At 39.4% G+C, this 21117-nt stretch overlaps 2 protein-coding genes across 2 annotated transcripts; one reads left to right on the plus strand and one right to left on the minus strand.

The window, feature by feature from the left end:
• The first annotated feature begins 267 nt into the window (after nt 1-267).
• tufm (Tu translation elongation factor, mitochondrial) lies at nt 268-6236 on the plus strand. Its single transcript, XM_088318042.1, has 10 exons — nt 268-365; nt 895-941; nt 1053-1191; nt 1828-1994; nt 2719-2988; nt 3107-3239; nt 4532-4636; nt 4709-4860; nt 5023-5142; nt 5810-6236. Exons 1-10 carry the CDS (start codon nt 329-331, stop codon nt 5975-5977), a joined length of 1338 nt encoding a protein of 445 aa, XP_088174168.1. The 5' UTR covers nt 268-328; the 3' UTR covers nt 5978-6236.
• Nucleotides 6237-12457: 6221 nt separating this feature from the next.
• On the minus strand, nt 12458-17958 carry kcnj12b (potassium inwardly rectifying channel subfamily J member 12b). The gene is made up of 2 exons (XM_088317484.1): nt 17438-17958; nt 12458-14654 (listed from the first exon to the last, which is right to left on the minus strand). The coding sequence occupies exon 2, from the start codon at nt 14564-14566 to the stop codon at nt 13280-13282; it is 1287 nt and encodes a 428-aa protein (XP_088173610.1). The 5' UTR covers nt 14567-14654; nt 17438-17958; the 3' UTR covers nt 12458-13279.
• Nucleotides 17959-21117: the final 3159 nt, after the last annotated feature.

The following is a 21117-nucleotide window of genomic DNA, read 5'->3' on the forward strand; positions in this document are numbered from 1 at the left end:
TCAATACATATTTACGAAAAAGGCTGGTTTATCTATTGGTGGAGTTAAGGTAAATCAATGACGTACGATTTGGAAGTAGCTCAGAGAGTACTAGTGGAAACAAGAGCGGTAGCAATCGTCAATGTTACTAAACATTGCCATTATTTGATAAACACATTTTTTGTAAAATGATTAAACTGTATATATATTTTACTTGGATAAATTAAATGACTGCACCGGGACTTGAAAATAGGAGCGAGGAAAAGTATACAATATTCCAGTAAATATGTTGCACTTCAAATTACGCTCTTGATGAACTGTTCGTCTTTGGATTGCCTGACGGTTCAAGATGGCAGCGCTTTTAGGATTGCGTGCTTGTGTCTCCGGTAAAATACTGTAATGTTCTAATTATTCAATCGTTTGAGGCCGTATTTATGATTCAGATTGATGTTTTGCAGTACTCGGTGTCATCGTGAACATGTTCTTGTGTGTGATTGCAACATTAAACAAAAGGGGATGATGCTGTCTGTGCTCACAGCAGAGCAAGGTCACGTTACCGGTGATCGTAAGCTAACAATAAAGCTAAATAGAATGGAAAAAGTGATCGGTTATTATTCAATGAAATTGGAATTTATTTTTACGTTTGGTTAGACAATAGTCCGATATGTACTTGTACGACCAGGAGTCATGCTTTAGATAAACATACATTGTGTTCAGCAAGCTAATAGCTTTTTTAAGACCTTTCCTAGCGTTACTGTGATGATGCTTTTTGGTCAGATGAGTTTGATGAAGGTTTGTGATTTTAGCATGCACTGATTGGAAATAAATTGCATTCAGTAGCACTGTCTTATCGTTTACATGTTATTATTTTTTTAATCTTACGTTGCGCTTGTAATTTGCTTTTCTTGTTTTCAGCTCTTCATCTGACCTCACCAAGCTTGGTGCAGAGCTCCTTTAAGCTAGTGAGTGTGCATATAAGCTATCCTGTTCACTATAAAGAATAGAATGATACATTAATTTATATTAAAAACTGTATAAATATTGATCTCATATTTATTTCTTTTCTAATATAGTGTGCTGTACCACTGAGTCGACGGACCTTTGCTGCAGAGGCCAAGAAGACTTACAGCAGAGACAAGCCCCACGTCAACGTTGGAACCATTGGACATGTCGATCATGGCAAGACCACCCTAACTGCAGCTATCACAAAGGGTAAGAGTATTTTAGCGCAATGTCTTTTTGGGGGACAGTTGTGGAAAGAAAAAACAAAGACTTATTCCTCTCAGGATCAGTGGTAGCTCACTGAACAGTTGATGTAGAAATCAGTACAGGCCACTGTGTAATGTACCTGAGTGAAAATAAAATCTATAATACTCAATCGTCATCATTTTTTTGGGGGGCGGGGGGTAATCAAACAGTGCATTATCGCTTTAGGCAAGGCAGTTTTATTTACATCACACATTTCATACACAAGGCAAACTCAATATGCTTCACACAACCAAAAGCACATTTACAAACAAATAGCTAATGGTGTTCAAAGGCAAAGAAGAGATAACAAAATAAGATTACTAAGAATTATTAAAGGAACGTACAACCAACAACAATTAAATGCATTTACAAACAGAATATTTTAAAGCATTTAAAAACCTACATTGAACAAAAAACTGCTTAGCTAGAGATGACTATACCTAGAGATAATCTACCACTCTCCTCACCCGTCCGTATTCCTAACGAGGGCAAGTGGTATAGCAAAAGGATGGATGGATGGATAATTGAACTTGATATTTGAAGTTAGAAGATTAAGTTCATTCTGCTTACCACAGTTTTTTTTTTTTAATAAATCTTCAGTACTCGCTGATGCTGGTGGTGCCAACTTTAAAAATTATGAGGACATTGACAACGCTCCTGAGGAGAAGGCCCGAGGAATCACCATCAACGCCTCTCATGTTGAATATACGACAGCCAACAGACATTATGCTCATACAGACTGCCCTGGTCATGCTGATTATGTCAAGGTAAGCCGTCGAACTGTGTGAGAACAATCCAAGTCCTTTGAAGACGTACAAGTGGCCCAATTTACAGGTTTATGATTTTTTTTTTTCTTTCTTGTGAGACAATTTGCGTTAAGTACAAGTTTCAGATACGCTACCACTTAAGATTCCCTTTATTAGTCCCACAATGGGGAAATTCGAGATTCGAACCCAGGCCTCCTGGGGAGACTGGGACCTGAGCGTGGCGCCTTAGACCACTCGGCCATCCTTGAGTGAAGGGAAAGAAAAATGGAGCACCTCAGGCACTGTAATGCCTTTGCATGTGGTGGGCAAAGAGATTCACCAACGTTGTTTGAGAGGCAAACAGCCAAACCCAAATACAAATTAAAACCCTTGCAATGTGCTGCTGTTTCACGCCCTGACTCATACTGAACCGTAATGGGACAACCTGACTCCAGCTTCTGATGTCACTCATTTGGCAACTGAGTACATTTAGTAAAACCAGTTTATATTCATTGCATACTTTTTTTTAATGTTTTTATAAAATACTGTGTTATTTGTCTTCATAAAAATAAACTTAGATTTTTTTTTGTATGGCTGGAATGGATTAATAGCATGTATTTTTATTTTTTTGCCAATTATTTATATATATATATATATATATATATGACGGAAGGGGTTAATTGATTTAAGTCAAGGTACCACTGTATATTGTTTTATTGTAATTGTAGTTATTTTTCCTTTTCAGAACATGATCACAGGCACTGCTCAGATGGATGGCTGCATCCTGGTGGTGGCGGCAACTGACGGTCAGATGCCCCAAACGCGGGAGCACCTGCTCCTGGCGAGGCAGATCGGCGTTGAACACGTGGTGGTATTCATCAACAAGGCGGACGCAGTGGACGACAAGGAGATGCTGGATCTGGTGGAGATCGAGATTCGTGAGCTTCTCACTGAATTCGGCTATGATGGCGACAACACGCCTGTTGTGATAGGTTCCGCCCTCTGTGCTCTGGAGGTGAGTGAAGGCAACACGTGTTGCCGGTATTTGATTACAAACAGGACACTTCTGAATCATGACTGAATGTTTGAACACTTCTGAATCTTGACTGAATTTTTGGGATGCTTCATGTCAGGGTCGTGAGCCAGAGCTTGGCGTCAATGCTGTCATGAAACTGCTGGAGACTGTGGATTCGTATGTTCCGTTGCCCAAAAGAGAACTGGAAAAGGCGTTCCTTCTGCCTATTGAAGGAGTTTATTCAATCCCAGGTATGACCAAGTATGAACATAGCACTGGGCCATTGTATAATCATCATCAGGTGGGTCTCGGTGATCAGCTGTGAGTGTATTTCTCAATTAAACATGGCGTAAATGTGTATGACAACAGGCAATCGGTCAATTCCTGCTCCACTTTCCTTTGTGTAGTGATTTGTTTTAGTCTCTCAGTTTTCATTTTGCTTTACTGTAAAACGGAATAATATTCCATTTGTTTCTAATTCCCTTTCACATGGTGTGTTTGGCTCTTGTCAGTGTTTAGATTGCAAGCGTCTCCTTTGGAGCATCTTGTAAGGCAGCAAATACAGACCTCTTCTGGTCAGAACGTGATATTGCACCCTATTTCACCATTACAGAAAAAAAGTAAAAATTGATTTCCCCTTCATATTTTGAAAAATAAAATAATTGTTGAGTAAAATTAAATATATAATAAATAAATTATATATATATATATATATATACATATATATATATATATATATATATATATATATATATATATATATATATATATTTCACCATTACAGAAAAAAAGTAAAAAATGATTTCCCCTTCATATTTTGAAAAATAAAATAATTGTTGAGTAAAATTAAATATATAATAAATAAATTATATATATATATATATATATAAAATAATTTTTTTATTTGCTATAGTTCATGTGACAAGAAAATGTCTTTAATTTTCAGTACCAGTCCTCTAAAACTGGTAGTTTAAAAACAATATTAATATTTGAAAGATTTATTGCAATATTTTTTTGTCATGTCACCCAGCCATATGTCAGCCTCATTTAAACTGATAAGCTTCCATCCATTCATGTGTATATTATTTTCTCCCATTAATTTTATGATTAATACTTTTATTTTTGTTACTATTATTTTTATTATGGACTCATTCAACATACCAAAAACAGGCATATTAGGTTGATTGAAAACCATAAATTGGATGGATGTTTGTCTATACGTCGCTGCAATTTTGTGGTGAACAGTTCAAGGTGTACAATTATCTCGCTTCTCATACAAGGATCCAGCTCACCTATAAGCTTAATGCGGACCAGCGGTATAGAAAACAGATGGAAGGACTAATAAATATGGTTGATTTAATGCGCAATCCTACTCTTTCAAGTGGCTGTACTTTGTATACTGAACTGAGTTTTATTTTTAATGGAACATGTACTGTTTGTTTGTTTGTTTTTTTTCATTCTTTTTGTCTTCTCACAGTTGCATTTTGTCCGTTGTTATCGGTTCCAAACGTATTTCAACTATCCTGTTTGTGTCTGCATTCAGGCAGAGGGACAGTGGTGACCGGGACCATGGAGAGGGGGATCATCAAGAAAGGGGAAGACTGTGAATTTGTGGGTCACAATCGCAGCAGCAAATCTGTTGTTACAGGTGAGTGTAAGAAACAAAATAGAAATATTTTTAATAACTCAGTGGAGACTAGCGTATAAGATGTGATTTCAGGTATTGAGATGTTCCATAAATCTCTGGATCGGGCCGAGGCTGGAGACAACCTGGGTGCTCTGGTCCGAGGCCTGAAGAGGGAGGATGTGAGGAGAGGGATGGTGATGTGTAAGCCGGGATCCATCAGGCCTCACCAGAAAGTCAAAGCTCAGGTTTGGAATATTATGTACACAGGCAGCCATCACCATAGCTTCATAATGTTTGCTCTCACTATTCAGTCACATCTACTTTAAGACGTTCTCCTTTTTCACCAGTAGGTGGAGCCCTCACATTCAACTTTTTATGATGCCTTAAGTGTGCTCTGTGTGTTGCAGGTGTACATTTTGAGTAAAGAGGAGGGAGGACGACACAAGCCATTTGTCACCAACTTCATTCCCGTCATGTTCTCCCTAACGTGGGACATGGCCTGCAGGGTCACTCTGCCCTCTGACAAGGTGTGTGCTTGTGTGTCGACTGATTTTATCACTAACGGAACATTTGAACTTGATCCATTTTACTTTGGCCTTTCACAGTCTCTGTGTTATACAATAGCGATGTAGTAGTACTCACTGTTGTACTGAGTGACTTGTGTCGCTTCCACTTCTTGCTAGCACGAGTCTTGAACAGTTGGAGCATAATGCAGCATGATTTGATCTTTGAAAGTGTACAGTTAATTTAAGCTCTCACTGTAACTAATGGAGTGGCCTTTACTGTGACAATCAAATACTGTATATGAGCTTAAATAACAAAATAATTGTCAATGCGATCTAAAAAATAAAAAAAAAAGGTTTCTAACCATCATGAGTTATACATTACACATTTACCACTAAACTATGCTTAAAATCAAGCATATACTTTTTTTAAATCTCTATCTATCTGACTTAATAACATAATCTTTACGTGAAATTAATGGATAGCTAGTTTGTCTGCTTCCATGGCAATTAAGTTGGAGAAATAAAGTTAAAATTAATTTCAGTATCTGACTGGTAAATGTCTTTTTCACTACATGCAAACACATTTAGTTTTATTGAAGTCCTGACTTATAAAAACGACATAAGACACTACACATCTCAATGTCCCTAATTCTAGTAAACATGCCATCTGATCTTGTCCCTTTCCAAGGAAATGGTGATGCCGGGGGAGGACACCTCCTTGACACTCACGCTCCGACAACCAATGGTCCTGGAGAAAGGTCAGAGGTTCACTCTCCGAGATGGCAATAAAACCATCGGCACTGGCCTAGTGACAGACATCATGACAGTGACAGATGAAGATCAGTGGGTCTCATAAGAAGGTTTATAGTAGTGGGGGGAGGGGGGGGGTGCTGGATTTGGATGATGTATTGCAGGGATGGAAGGGCGGTGTGTTGTCTGTATGAAATACTGAAATAAAAAATGCAAACACACTGATTATATCACACACTGCATCGTGTAATATGTTGTGATATTCCATTCAACCAAAAATATTTGTAAAGCTAAGCAACTGTGGTTGTGGTAAAGCGCCAAACTGCTTCAAGTCATTTATGTAATAAAATCTAATACCAACTTCAGTTATTTTTTTTGTATTGGTTTTTGTTCCCTCCCACTTGTGGGCAAACTAATGCACGTGGAAGGACAAATGAAAAAAAATTGCACTAAATTAACACAAGAGGGCGACAAAGAGGCTTTGAGAGTCTCGATTGTTTTCCGAAGTTTTTCGTGCTGACTTCATGTACTGTTGATTAATTAAGCCACAATTTTCTCTGTAAGGACGTTGGTTGATTAGTTTGGAAAAATAGTCGAACTGATTAAAAATAAAAGTTCAGATGGATGTTTGGTCACCAGTATTAGAAGACAAGAGTATACTATGAATGCTAAACACTTGACACTAATACATCGGAACCAATTGTTGATAAATTGCAACCATCAAATTTGTCGTAAGTTGATGGTGACTAATGCTGTGCTGAAATGCTAAAAGACGTACCAAAATGTGGACCACAAATGCATTTGAAGCATCAGTGGAATTTTTATATAAAATCCGCATTATATCAAAATTATTTCTTTGGCATAACAGCGGAAAAATGCTTCGTCAGGTTGTAAGATCTCTGTGTGGTGTTTGCATGTTCTCCCCTTGCTTATGAAGCTTTCTTTCCTTCCAAATTTTCAAAACATGTTATCTTAACTAAAGACATTTCTCACAACCGTGAGTGTGAATGTGTACAATTGTGTGGCGACCAGTCCAAGGTGTACCCCACATCTCGCCCCAAGCCACCTGAGATCGGCTTTAGTTACCCGTGACCCGGGGAGGGCAAGCAGCAGAAAAAGAATGGAAAAACAGCATCATCTTGTGCGTCACCACCTGGATGCGCCAATGTTAAATAATCTCCCCAGCGCCGCGTATCATAGCAATCCCTAGATATCATTCAAATATTATATGACACTTAGGCGCTATTAATACAAATGACTGATTTGTTGACGTTCGACTTGACTTTGTGGAAGAAGTCCAATGTTTCTTTCAACCATGTTCTGTGGAGTTTGGATGTGTTGATAAATGACAACACACTTAAAAGTGTTAATTTCCTTTTTCTTTCTGGGGTGTGTTGAAAAAAAGTGTTTCCAAATTATTTCGCATGGTGGCAAACTTGTCTAAAATGATCAGGCGTGGATGTATTGAGTCCATTAGTGACCACATGACAGAGTTTCTTTGTGTCGAGCTGGTGTGCTATAGTGGTACTTTTCTTAAGTAGATTTTTCAGTTATATGCACTTGAATATTTTTTTGACTTACTGTTTGTACTTTTTACAACAGATACGAAGAAGCGAGATATTCCCCACCCATGGACTTATTGAAGAATTTATTGCAAGTGCAATGTCTTGTTATATCCTAAAAACGACAAGTGTCTGCCATTCAAAAATCTCACCTGAAAAACATTTTACACCTGATAATGTAGTACTTGCATACTTTTCAGAGGCTGTATTATTTTTTTAAATCAATGAATTCAGTCAATACTTCTGCTTTAACCGAGTATTTTCCTGTACTTTTTTTGTCACCTCTGGTGTACTCTCTGCACTCCACACAGGAAGTTCATCGACTGTGTTTACCGGCGGTATTCGAATCAGCGCCTCATCTTGTAATCCAATCATCTTGTCGCCGTAATCACATACTGTATGTGCGGACTTGGACAGCGCAGCCAGAATTTGTGAGTGATGTGCTCAGCTGCAAGTCAGCATGCTCCAGAACTACAACGTAAAGCGATCGGACCACACACTAAACACGCTTATGTTTCAGTGACCTTGATTTCTTTCTGCTGCGTCGATGCTACGTTGAACTTCACGGAGCTGTCGCTTCATGTGTGGCTCTGTCAGGTTTGCGGAGTCATGTTTGGACAGTGTTGATTTAAAAGAAAACAAGGAGCAATTGATGACTAAAAGTTGCATGTGCTTCTCCGCTCAGGCGGTTTGAAACTTGGCTCCGGACATTGCGTGGAGTTTGCATAATCTCCACGCAATCTGGCTGGATATTATTTCAAGATTTCTTCCATTTCCATGTTCCCATTTTTCAAAACATTAAGCTGTCTACACCCTCAGAAGAAGACTGAAAAAAAAAAAAAAAACAAGCAAACCGACGTGAATGGAAAAGAAAAGTGTAAAATTATCTTAAGAAATAGTCTCTCACATGGGAAAAGATGTGAAGATTGATTGCTTGACGTTTCACATGCACAGGCCAAAGATGACTTTCCCCTGACATTTGCGACAAGGGCATTCATTTCCCAAAACACTGGCTGATATTCCACCAACATGTTGTCAGCTCCTTCCCATTAGACCTTTTGGAGTGTGTAATATCCCAAAAACATATCAAACCTTTTCCCCCTTTCCATCATTTCATCAGTGTAGTTTATTGCTGAACTTCTAAGAGATTTTTGCAGGTCTGTTGTCACCCACTGGAAGGTGTTAATCGTACTCCAGCAGCCGCAACAAAGAAGAATTGTGCTCGCGTCATCTGCAGGGTGATAACATAATTATGTAACGGTCTTCGCTTAGACCAAATGCTCTCAAAACGCCAGAGAGTTTGATCATCACCAGGAAAAAAAAAACCCAAGTACAAATAAATTAATACAAAGGCAAATTAATTGACATCAGATGATGTCATATTGGTAATATTCACGACGGTTACTTCAGAGCAAAGCTTTCAGTGGAGTAATGTTACTTTTCTCAGCCAGCCTCCACCTCGTTATGACACCTGTGGGCAACCAGTGAAAAAGAAGACGGGTTGTGATAATTAAGGCTGCGGCCCACTCTTCATGTTGCAATGCTGACTTTCCACTGGTTCTCCTCTTCCAACTCTGTGGAGTGGGTGGGATGCCTCCCGTTATGTTCTCGACATGACGCTTACATCACAGACAGTGCAGTCAACATTCTCATGGGAGGATTCACAGATTCAACCATGCTAATTTAAAGTAGTGACGTAATAATAAAGGAATTGTTATTACCTGTGACAAGCACAAATGTCATTTATTTATTTATTTATTTATTTATTAATTAATTAATTAATTAATTAATTAATTAATTAATTAATTAATTAATTTATTTATTTATTTATTTATTTATTTATTATTTGGTTGTGATTGATTTTTAATCAGTACAGGGGCCCTAGTTCACCTGCAACCCTAATAAAGACAGTGGAGTGAAAATGGATGGAAAATTGATTTGTCGGCTCTTTTGCAACGGCTGTCCATGAAACAGAGGATGTCACATGTACCAAGATATTGGATGAATAATGGGCTAGCCACGTTAGTCTGATAAGTGGATGAATAAGACAGAGGTGTGACGAGCGGGCTTCGTACATGCTATCGTTACTCATTATGCTAAGTCGTGTTTTTAATATCATAACATCTTGACATGCATCAACGACAGTTTTTTTTCCAATGTGGCCCGCGGCCCAGTAGTTGGGCACCACTGTTTTAAACCATTTTCCAATTTAGCAATTAACCAAACTCTTAATTATCTGTTTAATCCTAATGTCACATTTTATCATCGTCCGTAGCCTGCTAATTTACGGATAGACAAAAATAAATCTGGGTTACTACTGGTCAAATTCCTTCTTGGCATGAGGACAAACAACATGCCTTTTTATAATAACAAAGAATTATGTTGAATCAAAGAAATTAACCCTGAGGGCAATGTAAAGCGCCACAATATCTTGAAAGACATTTTCTTCTAAATTTGAGTTTATACACATAAAACAGACTGTGACCATAAACATTTGTTAGTCCCAAAAGTAGCTAGCCAGGGTTACCAAATGAATTACATTCTCCTCCTTCGAGGCCAGTGATCCACATTTGGGTAGCACAGACCTCCATACTCTAACTTTTGTCAAAAGGTAATAGTTTAAAATAGGAATAGTCACTGCTGATTATATTACAGTAGTCCGTTTTTTTGCAATTACATGCAGGGCTTCTATGAAGGTCACAGGTTAGTGAACTGGCGCAGCTCTTCCGAGTGTAGTGTGTCCATAGCAAAGATGTTTCTGAAGGGGTTGCATAAGAGTGAAAGAAGAAACCTTTGACCCCGATTAGACGCTGTCACCCAAAAACTTTCATGCCTCCATTCCTTCCTCTCTGTTTCTGACCTATATGAGGGGAAAACAAAACCGATGGATTCACTTGCCATATTCTTATTTTAGTCAAAGGCCTAACGTGGCTTCTACTTAGTTGCATGCTATGTTAATATTGTTTCAGTCTAATTCCAAGGATGCAATTCCTCTAATCGGCGGTGTAATAGAGCCAATGACCAGAATCAAACAAAAACAAAAAAGGAATCATGTTAATTTTACTGTCGAGATCTGACTAATGTAGTCCAAGTTGTAGTCTTTGCGCCCTGCATTCTGCTTTTTGGTAAAAATAGCAAAAACATAAATTTTCCAGAGAAAACCTTTCCTATTTTCAGCACAAGTCAGCACGCTCCAAATGCAAATGCGTGCAGCAGCGCTCACATGGCATTCAGGTGCACGCAGACCACAATAAGTCATATCTCATATTCCCACTCGAAGGCTTTTTAACTTGTACACGCCCATTAATCTCGTCTTTGAAACGGCTCTTACAACCCTTCTGAGAAAATGACAATTCCTTATCCTTTAAGGGCTTAACAATAAACAGAATTTAAGCAAATGGAAAAAATCTTCACCTATTTATTCTAATGTCTGGTGTATATTCTCTCTAATATGAGTATTCACTTCAGTGTTCAATCCTTCAGTCGATTGGTATTTTTGTAGATGTTATTTTGGGATCCCTCTGAATGTTTTGAGCAGAATAATACTGCCCACAACTGTTGTGCCTTTTTGAGATCTGCATCTTGCTTCAAGTTGCGTTCAATCAACGAGTTTTACCGCACAGTTGAAATAATTATCAATCAGAGAAATCATTATTATGCTCACGCCGTATCACTACTACCCTTTTTATAAAGCACGACTATTTTACACATTGTTTCCATTATTTTGCAAAGAAATACGCTGACAAAAATCCCAATCGTCACCGTGCCTCATATTGTTGAATTGTAGTTTTATCTTTTCATCGAAGTAGCTTCTAAATGTGTCTGTATCCACCATGTTCAGCAAAAGTCCACTCGACCCGAGATAATTGCTTGCCGTGCTGTAAAGTACATGTTTTCAGAGCCCACCTATTCCATGGAAATGTCATTGCACACAAAGTACCTTGTATGTTTCCAATTTTTTTTCTTCAGGTGCTAATGCTTCACTCTAATTGCTACAGTGTTCGTTGTGGCCTTTGCTCGCAGAGTCGCCACTGTTTGCACCTCACCGTCTCGTTTATCTTAGAGCTGCAAAGAGGACCAACATTTGTCATTCAAATGAGACCAATGTGACTCAAATATGTCTATAGGTGAGCTACAGACAGTATGCAGTTGTAGCAAATAGCAAAACAAAAAACAGCCCCATGTGTTCATGCCACACTTTTACACTAATACAGAACACACTGTTATTACTGTATTATAAACTCCAACCACAGTTCACATGAATGGGAAACATTAGCCAGCAACAAAATGGCCATCAGAGAAATGGGGCTTGAACATTTATTTGCTTGTCGCACAGCCACAATGCAATCTGCTACAATGTATTGGCAGTATTTCCTCAGTTACTACGATTAACAACAGGAAAAACCAAAGTAGCTCCGTTGATTTTTCAAACACTCTTTCTTGCCATGCATCTGCCTTAATTAGATCAACCTTGTATCAATAGTGTCTGTCTGTATGTATGCAAACATTAGGTACACCTGAACAATCCAACATTTTGATTGACGCTGTCAGGAGGTATTATTTTTAACGTGATGGGTATTAAGAGTCTGCAGTCGTGTCTGTATTGCATCTGGGCCTTCAGTAGGGACTTACCCGAATTAATCTACGTCTTAAAACCACAGTCACGAGGCAGTTTGGAAACTAAACAAAACAAAACTATACAAAAACACAATATAAGAGCACACGACAATGTCGAGAGTAGTTCAGAATCAATATTTATCGCCAAACAGTCAAAGGAAACAAAACAAATTGAAGGGAATAGACTGTTGGAAATTAGTACAATTTAATGGAAAACAAATTGGAACGCGGATCCCTGCTTGATTGTGCTTAGACCAGCAGACCAGAGACCCTGATTGACCACACCTGCTATATTGCTATATTTTGGTTATATAGCTTGAGTATATGAAAGTATTAGGTTGACCAAGTATGATTGTTCAGGTTTACATAATGTTGTGTCCAGTCAAAGTAAAAGTGGCTACAACAGATGGATGTGGAGTTGCTTTTTAATAATGCGTTATGAATCATTGAGGTTTATACAGGATGGAAAATTTCTGATAAATTTCCTCAGGAATTGAAATAAGGAATTTTGAATTACACTGAACCCCCACATCGGCATTCACAAATTCACTAGGGCACTTTTTTTCAACTCTTTGCACAAAGGAACTAAGTAGAAGTGAGTTGAGGCATTTTGTTTGGAAAAAAAAGTAGTGCTTTGCCACCATTTTGTGGCATCTCGGCGCAAAGGAACTATTTTTAAGTAAGTTGAGGAGTTTCATTTAGACAGAAGTGGTGCTTTGCCGCCGTCTTTTGGCATCTATAGGCAATCTGGCAACCCATGACAGTCTTCTTCATCAATCACTTTGTGCAGATCCAAGACAAAGACAGGAGAGTCACTTCGTCTATCATCCCTTTCAACCCAGAAATATGTCCAAGTCCTGTCCCACGCTTCCCTTAAAGGTACCGTTCACCTCGTGGGTCACCACATCCATTCGCAGCAGGGTTTGGTTCCAACTGAAGTCACATAAAATGCGGTTGTTTCAGTCAAGAGTATGCTTAAATATATTTTTCTTAACTATATTTATGCTTCGTATTGAGTTCCGACCTACAGCTTTGTAAATGACTTACACATAAATTCCCATTAATTCCCATGAAAAGGTTTCCATTTTGAAAATTCTTTGACTTTTGCAACCCTATAAACTTTGCAGTCATGCACGCAACGATCCTATAAATATTTTGTGTACTGTCTTTATAGTCGTTTATCTCCGTCCCCAGCAAAGCAATACACGGAAGTTCTGAAATGATCAAGTTCAAATCTCTGATTCTATACTGGATGATTTTTTATCACGTTCAGAGATGCTGCGCTCATCCAGCAGGGCCGTCGAACACTGTCTGTCTTCGTCTCGGTCAAAGTCTGCCTCCTCCTCCTCCTCCTCCTCGTCCCTGCTGATGAACGCCAGTTCGTTCTCATAGCAGAAGGAGTTGGCGCCTGACGTTGGGAACTTCCGGTCCTCCATGTCCCTGGCGCTGCACCTCGGGGTGGACGGTACCTCGAAGGTCTTGTGAAAGAAGGAGTAATCTATTCTGTACTGGCTCTTCTCCTCAAAGATGAGCGGCTCGAAGCGGTGACCCCAAAGGACCTCTGACGACAGGTAGGAACTGCGCGCCTGTGTCGTCATGGCAGTGGCTTCCACCAAACCTTCCAGTATGATCACAATCTCAAAATCCGATGTCTCCAGATCTTGTTTGCTGATGCCAAACAGAGGACTTTCTTCATCGATCTCGTGGATGACGGTGATCGGCGCAACCAGAAAGAGGCGGTCGGTGCCTCTGTCGTAGCCTACGTTCATGTCGATCTGATCCAGCGGGATGTACTCGCCTTCCTCCGTGTAACGAGGCTTGACCATCTGGGCTCGGACGTGAGCTTCCACTATATGGCTTTTTCTTAAATTGGCTACCCGAAACATGAGGCACAACTTTCCGTCTCGCATGGCGATGACTGCGTTTCGGCTGAAGAGGAGAGTCTCTGCTCGCTTTTTAGGCCTCGCCATCTTCGCCATAATGGCGCCAATCATGAAGGCATCGATGACGCAGCCCACGATTGACTGAAAGACCACCATGAAGACGGCAGCGGGACATTCCTCTGTCACGCACCGGGCTCCGTACCCGATGGTGGTCTGGGTCTCAATGGAGAACAGGAAAGCAGCCACGAAGGTGTTCACCTGCGTGACGCATGGGACGAAACTGTCGTCGTCTGCCGGATGCTCCATGTCGCCGTGGAGGAGGCCGATGACCCAGAAGGCCAAGCCGAACATCAGCCAGGACACCACAAACACCAAGCTGAAGACCAGGAACATGTAACGCCAGCGTATGTCCACGCAGGTGGTGAACATGTCCGAGATGTAACGACTGGATTTGTCGTCCATGTTTGAAAAGTGAATGTTGCACTGGCCCGTCTTGCTGACGAAGCGGCTGTGTCTTTGACGTCTGGTGTGGATCTTGCCATTGCCGAAGCTCCCCACGGCGGGCATGCTGGTCAGTCTTAGTCCTTCTTCACACGTCAGGAAACTGTGCTGGTGGGCTCTTCCCACATTCATGCCTCAGCGAGGACGGCCACGTGGCTTCACGCGATCAGGCTGACACACACGACAGGCGGGGCTCCGTCGAAGGCAGGCTGATAGCTCTCTGAAAAGAAAACCATTTTAACTCTTCAAGGGAAAGTCAACCCAAAGAAATTATCTACAATACCATGTTCTCTATGCCTTCACGATTCTAAACATGACATTTGGATGAATATTGCGTGTGCGGAATATGAGTGAACCAGCAAAATCCACCTGTTTTTGTCCATCTGAAGGGCGGCCATTTTGTTTCTTACACAACTGTTTACGGAGAGGATGAGGAAAAAAGCAAGAGCGTCCTGTCAGAATGCTCTCATCCCCTGTTCAACCTGTTTGAGGTTGAAAACTCTGTGAGACGCGACAGAGTCTTGCTAGCTTGCTAGAATTAATTTAAGAAATCCTTTGTCCCTAGTGCCATTTGTATTCTCAACTCTGCAAAGTGACTGATAGGACGTGAACCACAGCAATGACACGAAAACACTCTTCATAATTAATGGTCAGTTTTTTTTATGTATTCAATTTTATCTAGAAGTATCTTATAGTATTTTCTTTAATCTTATTTGAATGTATTTTATGAATATTGTTACTGCGGTTGGTGTCCTGAAGACAAATTTCCACCTCGGTCCTCAATAAAGATTTATTCTCTTCTATTCTATTGTGAATTTCTGTCGACTGAAAATGACGTAAAAGTTGCTCAAGGCTCAGGTAACGACCAATCACAGCTCACCTGTTTTTTGAAGCTGAGCCATGATTGGTAGTTGCTGACCACTAAGCAACTCTGATGTCATTTTCAGTCGACAGCAAATGACAAAATGGCCGCCCTCTGAGATGTACAAAAACGGGTGGATTTCCCTGCTTAACTCGTGTTCCACAAATGAAATGTTAATCAGAATGTGTTTTTGACTAGTGGAGCAGCTTAGAACTAATTTTTGGGAAGAAATTTCTTGTGTTGACTTTCTCCTTTAATGGGGAAAGTCATCATGATACACGGAAAATCAACATTGCAAACATAGACGATTAATTATCTAACTCCATATAAACAACATTCATATTATATTTATTGATATGATCAGGGAATCATTTTGGTGATGAAATATCATAGAGTTTTGATGTTGAATATACTGTAAAGATATTATCTGCCTCACAATGTTTTTATGTACCAAATCCGGTTCCTTCCTGAGTCCCAATATTTGTGTTTGTAACAATTAATAAATTCTCCCGAAGATGGATGCCTACCGGAGTACCAGTCGAGATGGAAAAGTGTGATACAAATGAAAAATAAAGTTCCCTTCACTTCAGTGATACAAAATATGTTTTTCTGTTGAACAGGGTACAGAAATAGCCCGCTAATCGAATGCGCTGCCACTTTATGTGACGTATCATCTGTTTCTCACAGCTGGCATAAGTATTAGACCGGGGCCACTGATGAAGCTGTGCGATTCCCTTGTGAGAATGTGTTGGAAAACACAGTGGCATAAAAAAAAGAAAAGATAGGACACCATAACTTCAAATACAAACTTTATGCAAGTACTTCAAGTACTTTGAGAGAAGAAGAAATTACAAATGGTTTGTAAGTGAATATTTTCAATACCATTATTCGGATACTTTTCCTTAAATTGCTAAAAATGATATCATTCCATTTCATCATGTTTTCTTTTATTTTTCTCCTGATTGGCTGGGGTAAATCAGACAGTTCAGCCTCCCTTCTTCCTGATAAAGGATTTAGGCTAATGTTATTACTTTGTCTGCTGTTGGGTCATAATTGGCCAGCCACAAGATTAAAAGTCAGGGAAGCATGAAATTGAAGGTTTGGGATACAAATCCAAAAGTCATTTATGTTAATGTAGACTAAACTGGTGTTATAAAATCAAGTCACAGACTACCTGTCTTGGTCTTTCATGGAAATTGCATTCATTTGACGTCATCAAAACTTGACTCCATGAAGCTGCAGGGACCCAAAGGACACAACTTGAAGTGGGTCACTCCAAAGCAATGTGCTTGGCAGTAAGCTACAAGCATTCATTTGCTTACATCATAGCATCTTGTTAAAGTATAAAACGCATGATATGGGGCTATAGTATGTGGCTAGCTAATTAGCTCATCGATCAGGGGGTTGGACTTCATCCTTTAATTCCAAGTGAATATTATCAGTGTACTGTAATTTTCTTCCAATTTGATTATAGCCATTAATCTGTTAAGTAATCAAATAGGCATGGGACTTAGACCCCATTTTATATATTGTTATATTCCTAGCTGGTGGCCCTCAGTTTTGTTTTCTTTTTTGTTCCCTCTAGACTACTTAACCGGTATGCGAAATAATCTCTGACCTTTGAGGTGAACTAGAACATCGACTGTGTGCCAGGCGCTTTCATCCGACGTTGTTTCCCCTACCAGCGCAATCTAAAGCGATTTCCGGGTGGGTATGGATTGATTTTATTCTTATGAACCGCAAGTAGGCGGCACAGTGTTCTGGTGGTTTGCCGCTTCACTGTACTAAGGTTTGAGAGTTCTCTCTTAATCCAAGACAAATTGAGAGTTCTTTATATATCCGTATATGACCCAGAAAACCAATTTAGGTTGTACATTTGCATTGCTTGCGCATTTGCAGTATAGTTTATTGAAATGCATTATTAAGTTGTGTTTAAATTTGTGTATATTTTTGCGAGTTCCTTCATACTTGCATCCTCTCACTGCTCTAGTTGCTAGGCGTCAGGATGATGATGATGAGTGTCCGAGGTGCACTATTATCTAATATATGCAATAATAACTGTCCGCCTGCCGGAGTAGAAATGAATTTAATCCTCAACTGCTGTCATGAATAAATGAATAGAAAATGTAGAAGCTGCTTACCTTGTGTGATGGTTAAATCTTGATATCCTGCTGTCTTTCACTTCAAGAACTTTCCGTCTTATGGCCAAACTACTGCATTTTTCTCTGCAAGATTCCTCGTTTATTCTTCTTTTATGGGTAAAACCACTCGATCCTTGTGAGGCAAAAAAGTGCATCACCACACAAGACATTCATCTCCACGAGTTTGAATGCACCTGTTCCTTTTCCTCTGGTCAACGAGGACAGCATTACAACCACAAGTCTGTAACCAAGTTACTGCTTGGTTGAGAGCAAAGAAAAAAAAAAAAATCAAAGGTACCTCTGATCAATACCCTGATATTTCCAGCTTGTATTATTAAAACGAGATGAACACTATTTCTCTGTTGTCCTAAATGAGATATATTTGGGGGTGCATGGTCGCGGCTGAGATGCAAAGAGAAATCAAAATCAATCCCTCAGAGATCATTTTGGCATAATCTGTCGTCTTCTTCCATATGTCTGCAACACGTTGTCAGTATGTCTGCTGGTTTTGCTGAAGATCCTTCTCTGTATCCCACATCCACAGAACTAATGCGCACTGCTCCGTCCTCCCGTTCCCTCCCTTCCACTGTGTCATAGTACATACTTGGCATTTGGAGACAGAGCAGTCTTGCCTTACCAAGTGTGGCACCAGTCAGAAATACTTCATCTTAATAACTTGATGAATGTGCACTGATGAAGACTTCCAAAATTAATCAGATGAATTTGATTGGATGTGATTGTGGTTTGGGTAAAGTATATATATATATATATATATATATATATATATATATATATATATATATATACATATTTTCTTAAATAAATGACAAAAATTTACTGAAAAACTCTTACATCAAAATTCCGATTGCTCCTCTTCATTTAAGAAAGAGAAGTGCTTTGCCGCCATTTGTGCATATTGTAACTGAACACATAATACATCCAATTTTTTTAGAGCAGTGTCAATTACTCTGATTTTCAATACATGCAGCAGTGCTTTACGGTGCTTAGACAGACAAGACAAGGCTGTGATTGGGAGAAGGTTCTGTGTAGAGTTTTTAACTTGTTTTGTTACTGGTTTTGTGAATCTATTTCACTTTCCTCTCACATGTTGATTTAAGTTTGGTTAATGTTGTGTTTGGTTTGTGTATGTTATTGTGACAAGATCTTAATTCTACCTATTTGTGAGCAACCAAACACATTTTTAAATTTCTCAACACTTGGTTTGTTTCTCAAGATAGTTAGATCCACTGCTGGCCTGACCCACATTCAGCAGAGGTCAAATGTGAGAGTAATTTGCAAATTACAACCAGATAATGTATTGAATGCTCAATTGATTTTAAGTATTGTAATCTGCAAAGCAACTTTATTTAAAATGTTGTGTCCCCAGCACAACAGATTATATATGGCTGATCTATAATTAAAGTAAAGCTGCAGACTTGAGAAAGTGATGCTCTCAACTTGTAAATGGGTTAGAAATCCTGTCAATATATGGCGGATCCGTTGCGGGGGTTACAGCCAGCGGAACACTCCCTGCAAGTTATTTAAAGTCTGCAAAGTGGGCCAGCCTGGACCTCACTCGGGACTTGGGCTGCATTTGATCACATTCTGATCACCTTTCAAATCAACAGCACACACAGCCCTGTTACATCCGTTGTGGTTTGACCTGTGTGAGGGGAATTGTCAATCTTGTTTAGGTTTTAGTGGTGAGGAGCACTGTTTGTGGCAGGTATACAACGATTATGTAAGACTGGAACCATCTGTCAAGGTCCATCTGAGCAGATTTCATGCTGGTCATGTTTTGTTGTCGGGTGTCTCTGCACTTAGTTTTTGCGATTGTTCTATTTTATGCACTCTCTAGATGCTTTATTAACTTCTCATTTGCACAATCTATTGAACGTCCGATTTCTCCATTTGACAGTCGGAGTTGGATTACTGAAACAATAGGTTTACTATTATGCTTGAAGTTTCGAAGTTTCGGCTGCCAGGATGGCCGAGTGGTCTAAGGCGCCGCGTTCAGGACCCAGTCTCCCCAGGAGGCCTGGGTTCGAATCTCGAATTTCCCCATTGTGGGACTAATAAAGGCAATATTATGAATATTGTCGTTGAATTCTTGTGCGATGGCGCTTTTTTTTACAATCAGCGTAAAACATATATTTCAAATTTTTAAGCCAGGCGTGTCAAACCCCAGTCGGCGAGGGTCGATGTCCTGCATGTTTTCCATCTCTCCCGGCTGCAACACACCTGATTCAAATGAGCAGGATACTTCTCAATCTTCCCAGCTTGCTGATGAGCTGATCAATTGAATTAGGTGGATTGCAGCCGGGAGAAATTGAAAGCATGCAGGAAAGCGACCTTTCAGGACTGGATCTTGACATCCCTGACTTAAACCACCTGGCCAGATTTGAATTAAATGTGATTTTTTATTTTAAAATTGTATTGCAATTTTTTTTTTTTATTATTATTATTTTTTTTACATTTTTATAGTTTTTTTTTCATGTTTAGAATACTACGGAGCCCCTAAAGTGACATGGGGAAACTGCTCTGATCTCACTGATATCCTTTAAGGAAGCATTCAAGGAAGCATTGTCTTTTGTAAGAAGCTGATGTAACTCCCTGTATAAGCTAAAGCAGAGAGAAATTAATTACTATGTACATAAAACAGTTATGCATGTCCATATTGAGAAATGATGGACATGGAACTTGTCGTCAAAAAAAATGTAGCAATAGCACATTTTTAATCTAGTAACACAGCAAGTTGTTAGCAAGTACAACGACAAATCCATACAAAAAATACCAACATTCTAAATTTAATTTAATTAATAATTTTGGATTGAATTGCTCAATGTGTCCATTCCTCACTATTCATAAGTCAAAACACCGGTTTTTCATTTTTATTTTTTTTTATTAGAAGCATTGTCCAAAAAAAAATTTTTTTTTTCATTTTAAACTTAAAAGCATGAAAAAAAGAACTTTCTCCGTTTTTTCAGTTTTACAAAAACTTTCAAACAAACCTGCGCTTTTGTATTGTTTGCCTTTCGAGTGAGTTGGCTCTCCCTCAGCACCTCCCCAAATATCAATCAGCCTCATCATCCTCCATGCTAAGGTTGGGGATGTTCAACTAATGTTGGATCCTGCCAAATATATTTTTGCCTGTGGTGAACGTTGTCGGATTTCCATCCATTGTCATGGAAACACAGACAAAAATGTTTGCTCAGAGCGCAGAGGATGCATGTGGGTCACACGCCCGTGTAAAGTCCACACGTCTACGCTCCTCACATGTCTGTCAACTCATTTTGACTTGTCGTCCGTTTGGTGGCCATGTAACGGGAGTGTGCTCTTGTGTTGTTGCTGGTTGCAGTCATTGATCTTCGCGTGACTAAATAGGACATTTATTTTTGCAGCCTGTGCAGGTGCACCTGTGTGCCGGTGGTTCTGTATCAGCCAATGATCAGTCATGAGGCCCAGGAGCTTTTGTGGGCCAGCTCAGCTCAGAACAAAATCCCACGGGTGCAAACACACAGCGTGACGTCACACACACACACATTGGGAAAGCAGTAAAATTGAGTTGGGTGCCATTTTGTCACTTTGTATTCATTTTTCATGACATCAAAGTATAAATCTCAAGAGAAGCGCAAATAAAATTTACAATAATTATTACATAACGAGGAAACTGTACTTTG

Source organism: Idiotropiscis lumnitzeri, chromosome 15, assembly GCF_059441095.1.
Source record: "Idiotropiscis lumnitzeri isolate Australia: NSW breed Sydney's pygmy pipehorse chromosome 15, RoL_Ilum_1.0, whole genome shotgun sequence".
Classification (NCBI taxonomy): domain Eukaryota; kingdom Metazoa; phylum Chordata; class Actinopteri; order Syngnathiformes; family Syngnathidae; genus Idiotropiscis; species Idiotropiscis lumnitzeri.